The sequence below is a fragment of the Cyprinodon variegatus genome, unplaced genomic scaffold (assembly GCF_000732505.1).
Source record: "Cyprinodon variegatus isolate N-32 unplaced genomic scaffold, C_variegatus-1.0 Scaffold135, whole genome shotgun sequence".
Classification (NCBI taxonomy): domain Eukaryota; kingdom Metazoa; phylum Chordata; class Actinopteri; order Cyprinodontiformes; family Cyprinodontidae; genus Cyprinodon; species Cyprinodon variegatus.
This window is the reverse complement of record NW_015150588.1, coordinates 1,333,431-1,356,458: the sequence shown is the minus strand read 5'-3', so window position 1 is coordinate 1,356,458 and position 23,028 is coordinate 1,333,431. Positions and strand designations below refer to the sequence as shown.

At 36.7% G+C, this 23,028-nt stretch overlaps 1 protein-coding gene across 3 annotated transcripts in view; it reads left to right on the top strand.

Annotated features, from left to right (window-relative positions):
• fam126a (family with sequence similarity 126 member A) overlaps positions 1-23,028 on the top strand; it is a 36,584-nt gene that overhangs the window by 7,577 nt on the left and 5,979 nt on the right. For 2 of the 3 annotated variants that reach the window (XM_015376508.1, XM_015376511.1), the window contains exons 2-9: positions 1,802-1,883; positions 16,214-16,315; positions 16,521-16,700; positions 17,379-17,459; positions 17,547-17,662; positions 19,031-19,126; positions 19,738-19,854; positions 21,174-21,261. In XM_015376508.1, coding sequence (XP_015231994.1) covers positions 1,833-1,883; positions 16,214-16,315; positions 16,521-16,700; positions 17,379-17,459; positions 17,547-17,662; positions 19,031-19,126; positions 19,738-19,854; positions 21,174-21,261 — 831 coding nt within the window. In that variant the 5' untranslated portion in view covers positions 1,802-1,832. Of the gene's footprint in view, positions 1-1,801; positions 1,884-13,502; positions 13,585-16,213; positions 16,316-16,520; positions 16,701-17,378; positions 17,460-17,546; positions 17,663-19,030; positions 19,127-19,737; positions 19,855-21,173; positions 21,262-23,028 lie in introns of those variants that run through there. The other variant, XM_015376509.1, reaches the window with a different exon arrangement.

Genomic DNA, 23,028 nt, shown 5'->3' with positions numbered 1-23,028 from the left:
ATCATATTTGAGCATTAAGACCTGCAGGCCCCAACAACACAGGTCATAAAAATATAATCAAAGATGTTTTTTTTTCTTTTAGGTTGTGCATTCACAAGGGTCCGGTGTTTTGCTTGACTTGAAAGGAAACGTTTTTAAAATGGATTCCTGAAACTGAATAAGACAAATATGACTCCCCCCCCCAATCACTCTTTGACGCCATACTGCTGTGCTTTTGCTGCACATCCTTGGTGGCCTTTTTTCTATCAGTTTTGGTGTGGTTCTATCTTTTAGCTACCAAAGGGCCTGGCACACATACACTGCTCTGTCTTTAGTGATGCTGCTTGTAGACGCATTCTTTCAAACGAATGACATCGTGATTCCAGTGATTACTGTTCATGCATACAACTTGTTTGACATTTTACCAGCATAACGCATGGTGGGCAACAAAGCTCCACTTCTATTACTTCACTGTGTCATCAAATAGAAGGAACGTCTATCTGCTGCTTGCTGGTTTGAAATTAGCATTGATTTTACAGAACGAGTCACCCAGCGGTGCAAACCTGCCTGGGTTGACCAGCTCCTTCAGGGATGCACCCAGTTCAGGGAGTCCAGGAGGTACGGCTGGATGATGGTTGTTATGTTGGTACTTCCATCTGACCAGGACCTGATACTGTTGTCCTCCTTTGTGGGAGAATCGCTTGGAAAACAGGTGTAAAGTGAGGCTGCGTTCTGGAGTTTAGACAGGAGCAGCTGAAGATCAGAGCTAGAACCCTCCTGAACTCGCCTCTAAATAAGGATAACGCACAATAATTTATGTCTTTTTATGGGCCAAGCCTTTGTCCATAATTTTTGAAATATCTTTAGCTAAACTGATTTTAAACGGCAACTCCCATATGGGTGTCTGTGCATTCAAATTTAATTGAATAAATGTATTGGTATTATAACTGTTATATTTCAATTTTTTGAAAAGACCCGCCTTCTCCACTTTAAAAAAAAAAAAAAAATCCACAAGCATGACCCTGTACCTGCTCTTGTGAGGGAATGCCTAGCACAGCGTGCAAGAATGTGCGCAAGCCAAATTCTCCTCGTGCACGCTCTGTTTAAAAGTCACCATGTCAGATTCGACACGGGTTAGTGAAAATGGGGATGAGAACGTAGGACGGCCTTACATAAACATATCACCAGAATGACTTACAATTAAGACGACCACTTATTTTGATGATCCACCTGGAAAAAGAACATCCTCCACTATACCTTTGACGTCACTTTTTTGAGAATAATATTGCAGGAAAAAAAGGTTTTATTTAAAAACTAAATTTGATGCATATAGCAAATGTGGTTATTGTGTAGAACTTCACATGAAAGGAGCAGAATTCGTTCTAGTAAGAAAAAAAAACTATTTAACGTAGATTGCATCCACTTTGTCTGTCTCTCTAGACATCCAACCTGCAAAGCCTGTTAAGCATCATTTTTCTTTTTTTTCATAGGTGCTTTAGCAGTGAGGTCAGCCAGGGTTTTCTGTGTGGGTGATGTTAGATTTACAAGCCTAAGTATGAAGCTTCTTTTTTGCAGAGGTGTTTGTCTGGAGAGGGATGAGAGGCATGCTAGAGAAAAGCAAAGGGATGGAGAGACTAGTACCGCTTTGAAATATTGCAGCCCGGAAGAATGTTCATGCACTGCTCACTGTTCACTATTTTTATTTGAGTATTTTTAACAGGTGAATGTTGAATAATAGAATGATCCAAGAGGCTTTCTCTTTATATGTCAATCAATACCAACCACAACTGTGTATTTTTATCTGTACTTTTGTCTTTCTTAGGTAGAAGCGACTCTACTGCAGATGAGGGAACATGTTGGCTATGGACCAAGGAGTGGTGGAGGAATGGCTGTCAGAATTTAAGGTAGGACTTTAGTGTGAGGTAGCCTTATGAAACATCATTCGCCCATCATTTGTATACGAGACATTTCTGCTCCTCATTCCTACAGTTGGAATTTATTTCACTTACTTTAAAGTGTGTAAACACAAATCTGTATATCTAATCATCTCATGATTGACTGGACATGTGAGAATACATGTCATGCACATGCTTTAGAGATTAAATGAAAAAGAAGCAAGCTAGCGCCAGCCATTGATGCCTGCTAACTCATAAACATTTAACTAGAACAGCTGGAGCAAAGAAGTATCTGTATTGAACATTTAGTAATGTGTGTGTAAAGACAAAAATGGGGTAAAGTGCTGCAAATTGGCCTTAAAGCAAAGGGCTAAACACAAAAAGACAGTCATAAGCTGTAGTGATGATGTCTCCGACTGATAAGAGAGATAGAAATGAAGATGGGTTCTTTTTATTATGCAACACTGCAAGGTTTTGCTGCCTCATGTTGTGGTTGAGCTGAACTTTAAATAATTAGAATTAAAGAATTAAACTATAGGACTTTTCTTTTTTTAATATCTTGCAAAAGGACTGTGTTGTGGTGAGCCACAGCAGCTGGGCATATTTTTCAAAGTTAAATAACTAAGTTTGATCATAATTTAACAATTTCAGGGTCAATAAAAAAAAAAAAAAAATGGCAAAAGATGGAATTCACAACAATAAAAGTGGAAAAGTTAAATTTGGAAAACATTAAGCAGATATTTTAGAGTTCAGTATCAGATGTTAAATATGTAGTTTCAGTTATTTTACAATGCTTAGCACTCTGTGTCTTTGGTTATGAGGATATTAAGAGTATTCAGTGTTCAAAATGCAAACAAAGCAGAGTAAAGCCTTTTCACTCAGTTAACAATTGTAATGGTAGGACAGAACAGGATAGCTTTACAGTTATTAAACAGAGATTTTGCAAAATTGACCAAATCGATTTTAGAAAAGTATCTTTCTTTTTTTAGACATTTGTTGACTTATGAGAAATTAATGTTTGCTATTTATAACCTACCAATGACATCTGGAATAATCTGTTGCTTCAGCCGCTCGCACATATTTTAGATTTAGGAACTATTCACACACAACACAAGTGCATCTCACCAAACAGGAAGAACAACATGGTAAGAGTCTAAAACCACATTTTGTTTTAACACAAACACTGATACAGGTACTTTTTTTTTTGTAAAAATGGCCTCTTAAGCATATATTACTAAAACTACTTTTTATGAATTTAGATCAAGCTGTTTAAATTATGTTAAATAGTGCTATGATAGTACTATAGTGGGCACTATTAATACCCCAAAGGACTGATTGGATTAGATTTTTTTTACTGTTTTATAGTGTCTGGAATTAATGCATTTCATGACAACAATATGTTTCACACGAATGGATATTCTCTGCAACTGATGCAAATTCCCCCCCTGACCATTTTCCAACTAAAGAGCATTGTAGGAAGCACCTCCCACAGCAGATTTTGTTCTAGCCAAACTCTGTATATTGTTGCCTGCTGAAGATCACTATCATATTTGGTCTGTCTAGAAGGGTGTTTCTAGCCTTGTCTTCACACGTAACTCAATGACTTCTCTGTCTGCTGGTCCAAAGTTGTCTTTTCTTACATTCCTAAACACAAAGGGACACAGTTTAATTTTGTGTTGCTTGTTGCTTTTAGGGGTGCCGAACATGGAAGCTACAGATCTATTGCCCTTGTGTTACTTTAGCTGAAGCAGATAAGCAAGGTACACTTTTAAAGGTGTAGGGATATATATAAAATGTTTTAAGTAAATTTTGGTAATTGGCTGTAGCTGCAGCATCCTTATCAGATATTGATTTCTGACCAAACTTTTCAGAGCTGTGCAGCCTTATTTTTCTCATTTTACTTGATATCCACAATTCCAAAATGTAAACATTTAATAACTAATATATTTAATATAAATACAATGATATCCAGTTGTTTTTAGCATTTAGTAGAAGTTTTTATTTTTNTAATTAAAACTATCTGATCAATTGTTTGACCTGTGAAAATCTTAAGAGAAAAGCTGTCTTTTTTTTATGGCACATGTCTGTTCCTAATACATTTAAGGAACACATACCTTGAAAAAAGAGCTAAGTGTTTTATAAAACTTTTTTTTTTTGCCAAATGTATTTAATAGGGCTGCAACTAATGATCATTTTGCAGTTTGATTAATCTGTTTATTATATTTTTTGATTAATCGATTACGTAATAATCAGATAACCAAAGGTTCCTTAAAGAAGATGTTTTTACTAAATCAGACCAGGTAAAAAAAATAAAACTGGATAGATTGTATTGACAGAAATGTAAAATGTTTATATATTTTTAACAATTTTGACATAATTACTGCTCCAAGTTGGTCGCTCTGTCAGCTAAAGGCATATTTTACAGTCTCTATACTACAATTATCGATTAATTGATTACTAAATTAGTTGACGATTATTTCAATAATCGATTTAATCAAGATTAATCCGATGAATTGTTTCAGCCCTAGTATTTAACGCTTGCTGTAAAAAATTCTAAGTGTGGATGTCTTTATTTTCAACATGCTGCGCTGCCTACCAGCTCCTCTTTTATCTGTCTTCGATCCACTTATTCATAACTTCATTAAGGTCTTGCTTCACCATCTCAAGTCTACCCAGCTGTTACTGTCTCGTCTGCTATCTGGTTGTTGTGCTGGAGTTGTGCAGGTTTACCTCTGCAACTGTTGTCTCAGTCTTTCAAAGATGCTCTCCGAATAAATATCGGCCTATCTACTAATTGGTTCACAGACAAAGATGAGGGATAAAGACGTGCCTGAAAATAAAATTACTAGCTGCAGAGTTCAATCACCATGATTAGCTTAAAAGGAGTGTGTTTGCCTTTTCACCAAAATAGATATTGTGTGTTGTTGTTTTGATCTTCAGTCTCAGGAATGGATTTATCTTTCCTGGTTAGATTTTAGCTTGAAATAATCAGGTTAAATCTTCTTGACATGTGTTCAAATTAACAACACAGCTTTTAGTTTAGAAAACTGTGAATTTTATGTTTCATAATTAATGAAGTTTTTTTTTGTGTCATAACTGTTAGCAAAACCCCCAGATCACCTTTTGACTTATTCCAGTATAAATGCCACAGGTGTGAAGATAAAACATTAAGCATGGTTGAATTTTTCAGCTCCAGTAAGCTTTGGTTCATGTCTTTTGTTTTCTTTTCTTTAAAAAATAGGGTTCTTTACCAAGTTAAATGACCTGAAACCAATGTTGAGTAGCAACATTAAAATTCTATAAATGCTAAGGAAAANAATCACCATGATTAGCTTAAAAGGAGTGTGTTTGCCTTTTCACCAAAATAGATATTGTTTGTTGTTGTTTTGATCTTCAGTCTCAGGAATGGATTTATCTTTCCTGGTTAGATTTTAGCTTGAAATAATCAGGTTAAATCTTCTTGACATGTGTTCAAATTAACAACACAGCTTTTAGTTTAGAAAACTGTGAATTTTATGTTTCATAATTAATGAAGTTTTTTTTTGTGTCATAACTGTTAGCAAAACCCCCAGATCACCTTTTGACTTATTCCAGTATAAATGCCACAGGTGTGAAGATAAAACATTAAGCATGGTTGAATTTTTCAGCTCCAGTAAGCTTTGGTTCATGTCTTTTGTTTTCTTTTCTTTAAAAAATAGGGTTCTTTACCAAGTTAAATGACCTGAAACCAATGTTGAGTAGCAACATTAAAATTCTATAAATGCTAAGGAAAAAAAAAATAAAAAATTCCCTGAGAAATTGTGGTAGAACATAATTTTATTAAGTTGAAATTATTATGTACAGTAATTCCTTGCAACTGTGACATTTAAAATGATCCTTGTGTGACTGAATATGGATAAATAAATGAATAAATAAATAAATAGGAGCATGGGTGAAAGTCATTACATTTTCCAAGTATTGAAGATATTTGCAACATATCACAATGCAGTATTTAAGGAAATCCTGCTTTTGCGATATTAACATTGGGTGTTGCAGATTTTAGTTGTGAAAACTTACAGCAGCTCTTTGGTTACTGAGGTCAGGCACACCTGGATTAATCAGTTCATCCAGTAGAAAAAGGCAGAAAACAAAAGAGCTGCCTTAAGTTCAGGAAGTAGTGGAGTACTGCATACTGATGTTTATGATTTAAGTCCATCATCTGTGAGGTTAATCAAACAGCTCAGTAGAGGGAGTGAAAGCCTCGTAGTTGGGGCATTGCACTTTGAGTCCAGAGGTTCTGAGTTCAAGCCCCACTCCCAAAAATGCCACTCTGGGTCCCTGAGCGAAAGACCCGGGCACCGCACAATGGCAACGAACTGCTCCCAAAGGTATGAGTTAAATGCAGAGCGTTCATTTTGTTGCTGTGCATGTGTGACAATATAATCACAATAAAAGCTGGGAAATAAATAAATAGATAAATAAACGTAAATAAACATAAAGCTTTAGCGTTATTACCAGTCAGTCAATATTAGCAGTCATTGCAGTCACATTATGCACAATAAGGCCAAAGTATAATAATCACTGGCTTGATAGGATGTCGTGTTTCCCTAATGATGCCAAAACAGCCCTGACCCATTGCTGTAATAGTAGGTCCTCTAGATCCTAAGGTGTTAGTTGGGGGCTTCAGTGGATCAATACATGTCCTGCATCAATATTTAGCCATAGAGATCAACCAGCATACTATCTTTTTAAAAATTCACTTTATTTTGAAATAAATATGATATCACCCCTTTACCTTATAAAAAAAAGACACTGTAATAACAAATGTTACTAAGGTCCGAGTTTGAACAAAAAATAAATAAAACAAAATTTTAAATAATGGATAGCTGCCGAATGCGCTGATGAATCGCTCAGCACATGCATGCATTAAGCTCATAAGAAAAAAAACCTCACTAGTATTGCCCAAAAATATCAGCCAGCTAGTGTATTGGTCTGTCTTTAAATAGGTTATGTAAAAGAAAATTTTAGTTAATGCAGAACAGACCAAAAACACTGGATCTGATTTACCATCCAAATTCAGAAAAATGATGATCTGAGAACTAGAATATGTAGTAGTTAATAGGGCCTCCCAAACCTTTTTCCATTTGCCACTTCTACGTCTCCAATTGTCCCATCAAGACAGACCAGAAATATATTTCATTTGGATCCTCGCTGAAATTTGAAAGTCACGAATTGGATAGGACAGTAGATAAAGTAAAAAGCATCTGCTTAGGTAAAAATAAAACCTTAAATGATCAAATCTTGACATAAACTTATTATTAATACGGTACTAATGTGCAGATGTTTTATACAAGCTTATTTACAGTTCCTCAGGCAGACATGGATGTAGCAAGCATTTAAAAGCTAAACTGCTTGCTTAGCTTTTTTGACTCAGAAGTTCTCCGTAGTACCATTTATAGTAGTCCTTCATAAGGCTGAGCGATAAACCGTATTTTACTGTTACCGTCATTCACTACGATAACCGGTACAAATTTTTCCCTTGTCGGTAAATTACGTAAAGTCGGTAAATAACTCTACTGTTTGACCTGTGTGCACTAGTATCTGGTATTTCCTTCCCCCATAAGACAATGCAGCATGTGGGGAATCACATGACTCCACCGATCCAGTCAAAAACGCAAACAAAGAGAATGATGGATGAGCCCAGTGAAGAAGTGTCTGACAGCTGTAAACGACATTACATCAGTTAATCCAGTGGAGCCGAGTGAGAGCAGAGATTAAGCTGAGCGCGCAGAGAAGAAGTCAAGAATACGTTATCAGAGGGCACGGCAGACAGGTTTTGAGCCAGGGTGTGCAAGCTTAAAGGATGCACATTATTCTCACTGCACGCTCAGTTTGATGGCACCAAACTTGCACCATAGATGAGCGAAAGAAGACAAAATGCAAATTTTGCATGAAAACTGTCGGGACTAAACAAAGTAAGTCATCCAACCTCCACCAACTACAGCCCGGCCACGCTGTTGACTCCAAATATTTACAAAAGGCTCCATTACCTTTGCGCAAAAAAAAAAAATTTCCAAGACGGCAAACATTTTTTTTCCTGTTCAATGAGCCATTGTTGAATATTTTTTATATTTAATTGAAAGTAATCTGGAAAGTATTGAATCAGTCAATTATTAATAGATCAGTTACATTTCCTTCACATGCCTTTATTTCTGATAGAGGAGCAGGAGCATTTATCGTTATTGAGGTAAAACTGCACAATTTTTCGTGATATTGATTTGAGGTCATGTAGTCCGGCCCTAGTTCTTCATTTAGATCATGTTTGACTTTGGAGCCAGAGCTCTAAAGATGCTCTGGCTTGTTTCTCCATTACAGTTTTGCTCCTGTCAAACTTAACCAAGTCCTTACTCTAAACTGTGTTGCTGCCTCAAGACATCATGTCTGAGGACAAAATGTTCACTGGCTGTTGAATATATCACACCCATTATCAGGTCTCATTAAGGAGATGACCATTAGTCAACTGGTCTATTAGTGGTCATAATGTTTAGCCTGATTGGTGTAGTTCAGTACAATATGCAGGATAAGGGGTGCAGTGATTAAAGGTTTCTGCCGATCACAGATTCCTAATCTTTAAAAAGCCTGACATTCTGATTCAAATTTTGCCTGATACAGATTTATTTTTATAACTGACACCATCAGTTGTCAAGATCACAAAACACAAGTTATTTCAATATTATCTTGCTGAAAAAAAAACCCAATAATTTCCTGTGAAACAATACAAACTGAAATAACGGCTCTCAGATATAGATTGAAGTTTAAGGCATTGACAGTGGGTGAATTTTAGACCTTTTGAAGAGGTAGATTAGATTTGGTAGAAAAGATTGATTTCACAACCAAGTATCAGTCAATCTCTGATCTCACAAAATTAGGGAAATCGATGGCCATAGATCAGCCGGTCAGGCAATCAGTGCACCCCTATGCAGGACTAATGTTGCCTCTGCAAATATGGTTTAAAATCACAAGAAGTCTTCGATTTTTATTTTTATTTTTATTTTTTAATTCAGTTAAGTCTTTGAAACGTAAATACCAAACCCGTCTTTTCATTTTTTATTTTTTTTTGCCCGTTATGTTAATCTGTCTTTTTTTTATGTTGGGCATTTATCGCCTGTTTTTTGTTCTTTTTTTGTTCCTCTTCTCTTTGTCATTATCAGTGACTTTGCATTGCATCAGTTTCTGTTCCCAGAGCTGTAATGGGAAGTAAATCTCACCTATGTTGGCGCTTTGACAGGCAGCTGCTGATTCTAGTCTTTTTCTTGCAACAGTTGATTGAAATTGCATGCCCCAGACGTCCCCCTGGACAAAGGGAATGGGTTCAAAGTCACTTTGTAGGAGGAAAGTTCTTCCTCTACAGACTGACTCATCCACAGTTTAATCACAGTCTTTATTAAGAGACATATGCTGGCTTTAGATAATGACGTTCTATCTGTTGTCTGTCGCTGGGAGAGAACAGAACAACACGCTACAAACAAAGGAGTTAATTTCTCCAAATGGAGGCTATTCTGCTTTTTAACTCTTCCTCATTTTATGAGTCACTGGCTCCCCTCCCCCCTTGTCATTCCTGTCATTGGTACAGTCCATAAATAGACACCTGGCTGCAGTAGAGGAACCCATGCGGCAGAAAAAAATACCAAACAGAACAAGATGGATTTCTGAAAAATATGTCCGGCGGCAGAGAAGATGCAGAAGGAAAAATTATGTTTTGAAAGAACTGAGAAGCACTAGTAGTAAAAGAAAGGCAGGAGTTATTTTTGGTTACTTCTGTTGTACAAACCTCTAAATTAGTACTCTGTAGTATTTTTCCCTTCGTTAATGTGAAAGTTGTGTTTTTCAGTTTGTACATGTGTGGAAAGGGAAAATATTCGTCAGAAGAGGTTAGCATTTAATGTCAGACTATATACTTGGGAAGAAAATTATAGAGGGAATTATGAGACATATACCGTGTGATTATCATATCGTTCGACTTAATATAAGTACTTTTAAAAACATTTTTCCTCCACAACTTCATGGAAGCACGCTTTTTTTCCTAATGCTCCCTCTATGACTGCATCACCAGACACACCAAACATGGACTTGGTTTTTTAATCTATCCGCTGATTTAGCCTTGTGCTTATTACAGATCTCAGACAGGACACAGACACAATACAGCCTTGATGAACACAGATAGTTTATCCAAGACACAGACATGTTGCCCCTCTGCAGGAAACGCAGGTCTACTGGTCTTCTGATCAGACTTTCAGTAACATTTGGGATTTCAACTCCTTTTCTTGTTCAATTATCTCGACTTTGAAACCCACCATCTGTAGCTTGTTTAAATTCAGCAAGATTAGATATTGCATAAGTTGACAATAACATGTATCAAATTTTAATATTACGATACTTTATGTAAAAATCCCTTTTTTTGTTGTTGAATCATAGTGTTAACACCACAAAATTATTACGTTTTTATATTTAAAGTAGAACAGTACCCACTATCTCATCTGCTGCTAAAAATATTTGTTTTTTATTATTACAGCTATGAAGTAATGACGATTATTTGTGTCAAGTGTTCCAATCAGGCTTTTTAAAAGGACGCCCAGATCTGGCCTGTAGCAGACTTTGTCAAGACACCCTTGAATCACGTTCATATGTGGTCCTGATTCCGACTCATATCTGATCTTCTGGTACTTGGCTGCCATGTGACATATTAATAACAGATAGATGCTGTGAATGCGCTGGACATTTGACTTAGACGCTACTTCCCATCAAACTTGTCAAAATTTTGTGCTGCCCAGCAGTGAACAGCAGCCATTGGTAAGAAAGAAGCTAAGATATAAGTCCTGCAAAACCTATCTAAAACACACACGCTTCAGAAGCATGTCTTGCGCCTCAGATGAACTCAGATGCGCTGCTCCTGCTGCTCGAAGCACGCTGCAGGACCTTTTGATGCATGTAAACCGGCCGCTTCTGCTTCTTGAATTGTATGCGGTTGTAACGTAGAGCTCAACTCAGGCCTAACTGAAAGGCTTACGGGAAACCATTAGGATATGGAAAGTGGTTTGCAATAGCTACGGCTACTTTATTACGGCTTTTGGAGGAGCAGTGGGTGCGACATCTCTGAGGAGAAATGTGTGGGTGTTACCCTTCAAGTTTTTTTTAGATCGTTGTATCCAACCAAATACTGATTTTTTTATTTTATTTTTGTCCCTCAAATGTAGACCGCTGTCTATGCTGTCCTCCATGATTGTTGTAATTGTTTTTTTTTTTTCTGTGCCGTCAGTACCTACTAACTGTACTCACTTGGCTGTTCAGACCACAGTCACATTCCAAAAGATCCGACCTGTATCTGATTTTAAACCACATACAAATGTGGCCCAGATCCGATTTGGCCCGTTTACACAGTCATGAAAACGGCTCACCTGAGTCGCTTCAGGGCAAATTGGATTTGGGCCAAAATTCTCTGCAATGTGAACGTAGCCAATGTAACATTCATACACAACCCTTCAAACAGACACTTTAAAATGCTATAAAGGGTATTTGGCATGCATCAAGGGTCCCCACTGTGGAGTTGAGAGCAGAGGGGTTACCATATATGATTAAAAGTTGTCAATGACACTATAAAGTTCTGCTAAAAACTGCCTTTCCCACCACTGCTCTGTGTTTCTGTATTCAGACAGTTTCTTGTGTTGAAATGACAGTCTAATCTTTCCCTTATTTTATTCATCCGTTTTAGATTCAGCGCCTGCTGTAACAAAAACAGTCGGGTACAGGTCACATTTTAAAGGTAATAGGAAAGACTACACAGAAGAATCAGATTCCTTTAAAATATCATATTTGAGCATTAAGACCTGCAGGCCCCAACAACACAGGTCATAAAAATATAATCAAAGATGTTTTTTTTTCTTTTAGGTTGTGCATTCACAAGGGTCCGGTGTTTTGCTTGACTTGAAAGGAAACGTTTTTAAAATGGATTCCTGAAACTGAATAAGACAAATATGACTCCCCCCCCCAATCACTCTTTGACGCCATACTGCTGTGCTTTTGCTGCACATCCTTGGTGGCCTTTTTTCTATCAGTTTTGGTGTGGTTCTATCTTTTAGCTACCAAAGGGCCTGGCACACACACTGCTCGGTCTTTAGTGATACTGCTTGTAGACGCATTCTTTCAAACGAATGACATCGTGATTCCAGTGATTACTGTTCACTCATACAACTGGTTTGACATTTTACCAGCATAACGCATGGTGGGCAACAAAGCTCCACTTCTATTACTTCACTGTGTCATCAAATAGAAGGAACGTCTATCTGCTGCTTGCTGGTTTGAAATTAGCATTGATTTTACAGAACGAGTCACCCAGCGGTGCAAACCTGCCTGGGTTGACCAGCTCCTTCAGGGATGCACCCAGTTCAGGGAGTCCAGGAGGTACGGCTGGATGATGGTTGTTATGTTGGTACTTCCATCTGACCAGGACCTGATACTGTTGTCCTCCTTTGTGGGAGAATCGCTTGGAAAACAGGTGTAAAGTGAGGCTGCGTTCTGGAGTTTAGACAGGAGCAGCTGAAGATCAGAGCTAGAACCCTCCTGAACTCGCCTCTAAATAAGGATAACGCACAATAATTTATGTCTTTTTATGGGCCAAGCCTTTGTCCATAATTTTTGAAATATCTTTAGCTAAACTGATTTTAAACGGCAACTCTGTGCATTCAAATTTAATTGAATAAATGTATTGGTATTATAACTGTTATATTTCAATTTTTTGAAAAGACCCGCCTTCTCCACTTTAAAAAAAAAAAAAAAATCCACAAGCATGACCCTGTACCTGCTCTTGTGAGGGAATGCCTAGCACAGCGTGCAAGAATGTGCGCAAGCCAAATTCTCCTCGTGCACGCTCTGTTTAAAAGTCACCATGTCAGATTCGACACGGGTTAGTGAAAATGGGGATGAGAACGTAGGACGGCCTTACATAAACATATCACCAGAATGACTTACAATTAAGACGACCACTTATTTTGATGATCCACCTGGAAAAAGAACATCCTCCACTATACCTTTGACGTCACTTTTTTGAGAATAATATTGCAGGAAAAAAAGGTTTTATTTAAAAACTAAATTTGATGCATATAGCAAATGTGGTTATTGTGTAGAACTTCACATGAAAGGAGCAGAATTCGTTCTAGTAAGAAAAAAAAACTATTTAACGTAGATTGCATCCACTTTGTCTGTCTCTCTAGACATCCAACCTGCAAAGCCTGTTAAGCATCATTTTTCTTTTTTTTCATAGGTGCTTTAGCAGTGAGGTCAGCCAGGGTTTTCTGTGTGGGTGATGTTAGATTTACAAGCCTAAGTATGAAGCTTCTTTTTTGCAGAGGTGTTTGTCTGGAGAGGGATGAGAGGCATGCTAGAGAAAAGCAAAGGGATGGAGAGACTAGTACCGCTTTGAAATATTGCAGCCCGGAAGAATGTTCATGCACTGCTCACTGTTCACTATTTTTATTTGAGTATTTTTAACAGGTGAATGTTGAATAATAGAATGATCCAAGAGGCTTTCTCTTTATATGTCAATCAATACCAACCACAACTGTGTATTTTTATCTGTACTTTTGTCTTTCTTAGGTAGAAGCGACTCTACTGCAGATGAGGGAACATGTTGGCTATGGACCAAGGAGTGGTGGAGGAATGGCTGTCAGAATTTAAGGTAGGACTTTAGTGTGAGGTAGCCTTATGAAACATCATTCGCCCATCATTTGTATACGAGACATTTCTGCTCCTCATTCCTACAGTTGGAATTTATTTCACTTACTTTAAAGTGTGTAAACACAAATCTGTATATCTAATCATCTCATGATTGACTGGACATGTGAGAATACATGTCATGCACATGCTTTAGAGATTAAATGAAAAAGAAGCAAGCTAGCGCCAGCCATTGATGCCTGCTAACTCATAAACATTTAACTAGAACAGCTGGAGCAAAGAAGTATCTGTATTGAACATTTAGTAATGTGTGTGTAAAGACAAAAATGGGGTAAAGTGCTGCAAATTGGCCTTAAAGCAAAGGGCTAAACACAAAAAGACAGTCATAAGCTGTAGTGATGATGTCTCCGACTGATAAGAGAGATAGAAATGAAGATGGGTTCTTTTTATTATGCAACACTGCAAGGTTTTGCTGCCTCATGTTGTGGTTGAGCTGAACTTTAAATAATTAGAATGAAAGAATTAAACTACAGGACTTTTCTTTTTTTAATATCTTGCAAAAGGACTGTGTTGTGGTGAGCCACAGCAGCTGGGCATATTTTTCAAAGTTAAATAACTAAGTTTGATCATAATTTAACAATTTCAGGGTCAATAAAAAAAAAAAAAAAATGGCAAAAGATGGAATTCACAACAATAAAAGTGGAAAAGTTAAATTTGGAAAACATTAAGCAGATATTTTAGAGTTCAGTATCAGATGTTAAATATGTAGTTTCAGTTATTTTACAATGCTTAGCACTCTGTCTTTGCTTATGAGGATATTAAGAGTATTCAGTGTTCAAAATGCAAACAAAGCAGAGTAAAGCCTTTTCACTCAGTTAACAATTGTAATGGTAGGACAGAACAGGATAACTTTACAGTTATTAAACAGAGATTTTGCAAAATTGACCAAATCGATTTTAGAAAAGTATCTTTCTTTTTTTAGACATTTGTTGACTTATGAGAAATTAATGTTTGCTATTTATAACCTACCAATGACATCTGGAATAATCTGTTGCTTCAGCCGCTCGCACATATTTTAGATTTAGGAACTATTCACACACAACACAAGTGCATCTCACCAAACAGGAAGAACAACATGGTAAGAGTCTAAAACCACATTTTGTTTTAACACAAACACTGATACAGGTACTTTTTTTTTTGTAAAAATGGCCTCTTAAGCATATATTACTAAAACTACTTTTTATGAATTTAGATCAAGCTGTTTAAATTATGTTAAATAGTGCTATGATAGTACTATAGTGGGCACTATTAATACCCCAAAGGACTGATTGGATTAGATTTTTTTTACTGTTTTATAGTGTCTGGAATTAATGCATTTCATGACAACAATATGTTTAACACAAATGGATATTCTCTGCAACTGATGCAAATTCCCCCCCTGACCATTTTCCAACTAAAGAGCATTGTAGGAAGCACCTCCCACAGCAGATTTTGTTCTAGCCAAACTCTGTATATTGTTGCCTGCTGAAGATCACTATCATATTTGGTCTGTCTAGAAGGGTGTTTCTAGCCTTGTCTTCACACGTAACTCAATGACTTCTCTGTCTGCTGGTCCAAAGTTGTCTTTTCTTACATTCCTAAACACAAAGGGACACAGTTTAATTTTGTGTTGCTTGTTGCTTCTAGGGGTGCCGAACATGGAAGCTACAGATCTATTGCCCTTGTGTTACTTTAGCTGAAGCAGATAAGCAAGGTACACTTTTAAAGGTGTAGGGATATATATAAAATGTTTTAAGTAAATTTTGGTAATTGGCTGTAGCTGCAGCATCCTTATCAGATATTGATTTCTGACCAAACTTTTCAGAGCTGTGCAGCCTTATTTTTCTCATTTTACTTGATATCCACAATTCCAAAATGTAAACATTTAATAACTAATATATTTAATATAAATACAATGATATCCAGTTGTTTTTAGCATTTAGTAGAAGTTTTTATTTTTGTTTTAAAATGACGTGGTGATGAATATTCCTATCCACCTCATAGCTCTACAATCGCCTACAATTCTGACAAGTTGACAGACCATATAGGCACACGTACCTTAACAAAAACTAATTATTTCTTCATGTATACTCTCTCTGTAATACATGCAAATTTATGTGCCTTCATATGCTTTTCGGTGTTATATTGAAGAGATTCAGCTGTTGGCTACATTTGGGTAATTTTTTTGTAGTTCCTATGAAGGCTGTAGTTGCGGTTCTCACTCTAATCATCCACGTGTGTTTACATTAATGACGCCATTTAGGTTGAACTGGATTCAGCACAGCAGTTCGAGGTTCCTTTCTTGCAATGGTGTTCTTACTGTTGACCCTGCAATAGGAGATGGAAAAGGAGCTAGGAGCTACAATTTGACTGAGTCAGATGGACCTAAAGAGAAATTGGTGTCTGAGTTGTCACATATACCATTAAGGGAAGTCGTGGATTTCTTTTTCATGTTGTGACATTATTCTGCAGCCTCGAGATTAAATTATTTCAAGGCTTCATACCCATCTCAATATGTAAATATGTGGGTAAATGTGTGCGGTTGAGTAACTACATTGCAGCAAACCTCAGTTGTTGTTTTTTTTCTTTTTTAGACCCTCCCTGACAGTGCTATCTCCACCTACGCCGTTTCACTTAAAGACAAAGCCTCTCTGATACCTGCTCTCTACAAAGTCATACGAGAAAACTACAGCGACGTATGTACACACTTTTACCCATATTAATCCTCTCTGTCACTGCTGTAAAATAAGCTAGAAATACTAAATAATCAGACGTGTTATCGTGTATCTGGTATTTTTATAGCTAAAGTTTGACAAACTTGCTTGCATTCCCTTTAAGCTGCTATGATTGTGTTTTCACCATTTCTATTTATTTTTGGTCATATTTTTCACCCCCCCACAGCTGCTGGAGCCAGTTTGTCACCAGTTGTTTGAGTTCTACCGGAGCGGTGTGCCACAGCTGCAGCGTTTCACACTGCAGTTCCTGCCAGAGCTTCTGTGGAGCCTCTTGTCTGTCAGCGCTGCCAGAGACCCCCACACGTCCGGCTGTATTGAGGCACTGCTACTGGGCATTTACAACCTGGTAGGAGACAGAATGGTCCCTAAGAAGGAGCTGCTCTTGTTGATATTGATAATATGAGATGCTTGCAACTTTCTAGAACTTTATAGCGGTTTACTTTAAAAATGTTGTTGGCATTAAATGCTTGAAACATTCAGTGTTTTTTTTTTTTTTTTCCTCTTCATTTAGGTGTTCTTTGAAAGCTAAACATTGAGAGTGACAGGAAGTAAGGGTGACAGAGGAACTGAAACATGATTACTTTGCGCCTTATAAACACCCATAATCTTCTCAGGGTGCTATAACGCCCTTTTAATTATTAAAATGAATTTCCATTTTCATTCTCTTTGGCCCCTAATGCTCTATCAGCAAAGTGCAGTGTCTCCTCGCTTCCTCTCTGAATACCAGAATAGGTCAGCTGTCAGTCAGCACACTGACTGGCTCCTAATAATCTGCTTGACATTCACAGGCACACAGGGGACATTAAAACCCCTGGGGTTTTTGCATGTGTGTTCAAACAAATAAGTATTCACACTCCAACAGGGTACAGCGTGTGGGGAAACAGATCCCCAAGGTCTACATCCTAACATACACATATAACAAATGGCTGGCTCGAAATGGATCAGAAGTTCGACATAAGAGAAAAGAAAGCTGTCTTTATTTCTCACAGAGCAATAATATGTTTCCTTTCTTTGTCTTTCCTAGGAAATCGTTGATAAAGATGGGCAAAGTAAAATATTATCTTTCACCGTCCCTTCCCTCTCTAAACCCTCGGTGTATCATGAGGTATACATACTATAAAAACTTGCAAAAAAATCCTTGATTTCACTTTCCTTAAATTTAGTGAGTTAATCCGCTTCATGTTGCTTGTAGCCATCAGCCATCGGCTCCATAGCTCTTACAGAAGGAGCTTTAGCCAATCACGGGCTGAGCAGGGTGGTGTACAGCGGTCCCCTCCTCCAGAGAGAAAATTTTACAGCTCAAAACAGGTAGGTCTATTGGTATATTTATTCTTTTTACTTTCCCATTCAGCTGATATAGGAAATGGCTGATTAGTGGTAGCTTTAAATTTAGCTTTCCTGGTAGAATGATGCAGACCAGCAATAAATGGCAGTGAACGTCAGCCAGCAGCTTAAATTACTACACCCACAAAGGATGCTGTACGATAAGGCAAAGAGCTTGGAAAGTTGTTTTTTTAAAAATGTTTTATTGTCAGTCATGTATTATCAATCTAAATGTTAGACTCTCTCAGTTATGTAGCTGAATTTGTATTGTGTTGAGGTGAATAGTGTTGAGATACTGTCACAACAAATTAATTAAAGATGCACTTGACTCATTGGTTGCCTACGGTGATTGTCTTTTTCTTTTTATCTAAAGTTGCTTTAAGGGTTTCTTAAATTAATGCAACTTAAAACAAACTATTAGTCATGTTTGCCTACAGGAAATGTTCCAAGTCTTTACCAGGTGTTTTTTTTTTCCTCCTCTCTCTAATTTTTTGCTTTCAACCAATTTAATGTGACTTATAGGCAAACAAAGGATGAAATAAATCCTTTATAGATTTGTGGGCATTCATTTATTATAAAATATATATATTTTTTTTCTTTCCACCCTGAAGAGAAACACTTTTAAGCAAAGCCACCTTTACTTGACTGGGTTCTGGTTATTTTATGACGCTGCCATATTACACCATTGCTGAACACTGAGCAAAGTCAGAGACCTTTCGAGACTTAGAATATAAGCTTGCTTTCTAATCTGCACAGGTTGCTCTGCAGAAATGATCTAAAAAATAGACGATTCTTAAAGTAAGTCGTTTGCCCTTATTCTGGCAGGAAAATTAGATGATTTGCCAATTAGTATTTTTGCCCTTAAAGTCCATACCTTAATCCAAAGTAGGACTCTTTGGCAAAATCAAAAAGAGCTGATCACAGTGGATATCCGGCCAGTCTGCCAGACATCGAGCTGCCTTACATAAAATAATTGGCATGAATTTAATCTTAAGATGTGTCAAGCTGAATGTAAGCTAAGCTATAGTTAAAGGAAAGGGTGTTTGACTCTGGAGAGTTGAATGCCTCTTTACCTCTAGAAACTTTTCATGTCAAAAACACGTGCTACTGTAGGTGCTATTGATCTATTATGTTCAGTCCCAATAAAGTGGATTAAAGTGTGCGGTTTTACATTAATAACATTGGAAAAAAAAGAAAAGCTAGGACATTTTTGCAAGGCATTATGTGTCGTTTTATTAATTAGCAAATGTTTGGAAGTATAGTTGAAAATGTCTGCTGTAATGCCTTCAGTATTTTAGTGAGACATCTCCCAGTGTCATTGAATGTAATGTGCTGTTTGTTTCCTTTAATGAGATTTGAGGTGCTGACCTTCCTGCTGCTGTGCTACAACGCAGCTCTTAGCTACATGACCCCCACCTCCCTGCAGTCTCTCTGTCAGCTTAGTTCCAGGTAAGACAGAGACACATAACACACACACAGGCTCTTAAATTAATTAATTTTGTTTTCTTCACTTAACAAATTATGCAAAGAAAAGCCCCTAATTATCTTGCTTTAACATCATAGTTTATGTCACACATCTAAATGCTACTTTGCAGTGCAGTTGCTGCTCTGATCCTCTTATAGCATTTGCTGCCAGTGAGATCCAAGGTACCACATCATGGCTTCAAGCCGCCATGTGAACAGTGATTTCTGTAATCTGCCAACTGCAGCTGATCACTGGTCTGATGAGGAGTCATCAGCTTGGATTTCCCCTTTATAGTTTGCTATACTATTGGACAGTTGTGCACAACGGGCCTTTGTTTTCTCCTAAAATTTGTGTCATAGCCATTTGCAAATCGTTGATTATTTATAGTACAATTTTCATAAAAGTTTTTATAGAGCTCAATATTGTGTTTTATGAATGTTTATATTCAGCAGATGTGGTTTCATATTAGCTCACCATTAGGGAAGTAAGCTGTCACAAAGTACCTATAATCAAGTGGCCCCTATGGAGCCTTTGTTTTGCCTACCATGCTGCACGCCGCTTCATTGTGTTTGTTTTAACTGCTTTTCCTCTCCAGGGTGAGCATATGTGGTTACCCACGGCAACAGATGAGACGCTATAAAGGCATTAGCACACGACTGACGGTCACATCAGAGTTCTTGGTTCAGCTCATTACAGGGATCCACTACGCCTTGTGAGTATTTAACATATGAGCCGGATCACACAGGTTAGCCACGACCTAGGTGTCATGTTTAAGAGGTTTCAGTTCCTTATTTTTCATCGGATTGTTTCATGTTTCATTGAAGTAATAAATCACCCTTAATGTGGTATTTCATGGTTGGTTGGATTTGTTTTTTTTTTCTGTTGTAACTTCAGCTTTTGTTCTCTTTTCAGCAATTTGATACAGACCTGTGGGAAATTTAAGACCTATTACTTCTATAGTTTTGCACTAACAGTAACAGGTCTTCTATACATTATAAAGTAATAACTTAAGAATCTTGTACAATACTGTGTGCAGCCACATGTGATGCCACGTCTACACTGTTATTAGTAAATCTGCTTTAGACTGAAGCAACAGCTTTCGATCTATGGAAACCCAGCTGATTCTATCATGTCATCAGATTTTTTCTTCTCCTGCATCAGCATGTACAATAAACGTTTACTTGTAGTGTGTCATTGACTCTGCAGCAATCCCCTAGCCTGATCATGCAGGCAGGAACAGTTGAGAGGGGAAATTCATTTTCAAAAGGAATAAGACTACAGCAGAACCAGGTTCAGGGTGACCGGCCTTCTGCTGAGGCCGACTGGGGTTTTCAGAAAACCGAAGCAGATGCACAAAAAGAACATAGAAGCATTGGTCCATAAATACTCGCTATGTCAGAAACTGCATTTATATTCCTTTATTTTTGGGCTTTTTCAGTGTGTAGATTATGTTTCTAAGCTTAGCACCCATTTACTCCATTTCCTAATTTGTTTTCTTTAATCTTTAATATTATACGGATAATTCTTTTTCTATAAAGTTTAAAGATAGCATAACTGTTTGAAATGATACCTGTCTTAGTGTCTTAGCTCTCAGAATAATTTCTGTTGTAATGAAACATAACTAAATGAGCAATCATTCTCTGGGACTATTAAAGTATGTCTGATTCTGAGATAGCTTGGTGGAGGTTGCTAGTTTGGGTCACAAATTGTATTCATTTTGGTTAAATTCAAATTAGACTTCAAACATTGCTCCTTTAACTAAAATAACGTAAAGTTCAAGCCATTTTATTTATTATTTTTTTTATGGGAAAAATATCAGCTCTTTAAACCGGCAGTTCATAAAAAGCTAAACTTTTAGGCTGTGTTTAGACTGTGCTGAAGATCATAAATGTTTCACTTAACTCTTTTAAAAGGACATTTCTATGCATTTTTGTTTTCATTGGAAGAATTTCTAAAAATATATATTTTCTGATGTGCTAATAATGCGCTTGCTTGTAATTTTAATGCACATTCGTTTTTGCTTTTGACTAGGTGTAACGGTGAAGTCGATCTGGGATCCAAAGCACTCGATGATGTCCTCTATCGAGCCCAGCTGGAGTTGTTCCCTGAGGCCCTGTTGGTGGGTGCATCCATCTATCCTATAACTTAAACATCTCCTTTCTGTATTGTCGTCAGAAATATGTGTCAAAGAAAGTGTTATAAAGAGGCATGTGCTGGCTTCAGGCTTGATTCGTTCAAGGCATTGCATGCTGCATCCAGTCTCTGTGTGTCAGCAACTGTGAGCACAGTGTAATCCCACTAGATTATTTACATGCTTTCCCTTCCGCTCAGTTAAGCTGTAATCCTTAAGGCCCAGAGACTAGAGGATTGAATCTAGTAAGCTCACAGTATCACCACACCAAGTCAAGGTGCACAGTCAAAACACATTTCGATGCACATTTATTAAAAGGGAGTTTATCTGAAACTAAATGAAAAGTCTTTAAACATTTTCCACATATATGCCCCTCTTCTTGATGAATGAAAAAAAGATAGCTTTGTACATTGATATGGCCTACTTACAACCTACGATGTGACCCTCAAGCTTAGCAGAACACCATGACGTGTTTTCCATGAAACCATTTTGCTGCAATGCTGCACACAAAAGCCATGTTGTTCTGATGCTAATACTCCTTACAGCAATTGTTACGTGATTATTTAGGAATTGCAACAGAAGAATTTATTATACAAGGAGTTTGGACACCTAAAACCCTTTTCTTACTTTTTTTTAATTGCATCAAATGTGGCTGGTTGTATCATTTTGGAAATAAGATGGGTGTTTCTGATCTATTAAAAAAAATAACTATTGCTGCTCTGTTGCTCATTAACTAAAATAGTATTTGAAATTTTGCTGAGGGCAAACTATAAATGAAAATGAGTTGTTTGTTGCATTCATTAGTGCCTGAACTGCACTCTTATATTTTCACGGTACATTAAGTCAGGTTAATTTGATAACATCAGATCTGGCCTGTAGTTTCATTAGTGTCACTTGGAAAGAGATTGTTCTCTTCAGGTTTGCATTCAGTATGTAAACAAAAATCAATTCATTTTTTAAATTAGATTCACTCAAAATGAATGCTCATCTTATAAAAAATAAAAAACAAATACTAAAACATTGTAGATAGAAATACAATATATGGTATTAAACTTAATAATTTCATGCCTATACTATAAATATGGCTAAAATATCAAATACTTGTGATTACTTACAAAAAATAAAGATGATGTATAACTTATTTAAAAGTTGACTGTCAACTGGGATTTAGACAAAAAAAATAAAATAATTGACTGACAAAAACAACCAACCACGAGCTGTATTTAAGCTCAAACTGTACAAAATCTCTCTAGCACATTTTGCCCTTTGAGTATTATTACATTTATCTAAAAAAAAGATACATTTGGAAAGTGCCTTTTTTTATTTTCCAAAAGGATTTATATCAACAAATTTTTTTAACATGCCATGTTCTAAACATTGAATCAAGATATCTGTACCTATAGCAATTAATATATATATAGATATATAGATAGATATTTTTTTTTCTTTTTTTTTTTTTTGTATATTTATTGTTTAAGATGATCAAACTATGTATAGATTGAGTTCCTTTAATTGTTGTGGTCAGAACACTTTATTTCACGTGTTACATGCAGAAGTGACTTCATATGGCTTTCATTGATGTATTGCTTATTCCAAACATCATATTTAAAAGACGGTTAATAAAAATTTTATTATTATTATATAATATTATAATGCGAGTTGCGATATATGTGTCACAATTCTTGGGTCACGATATCAATATTTTGTGATATTTTACCCAACTATCAAAATGGAATGCAAGATAAGAAAGCAAGT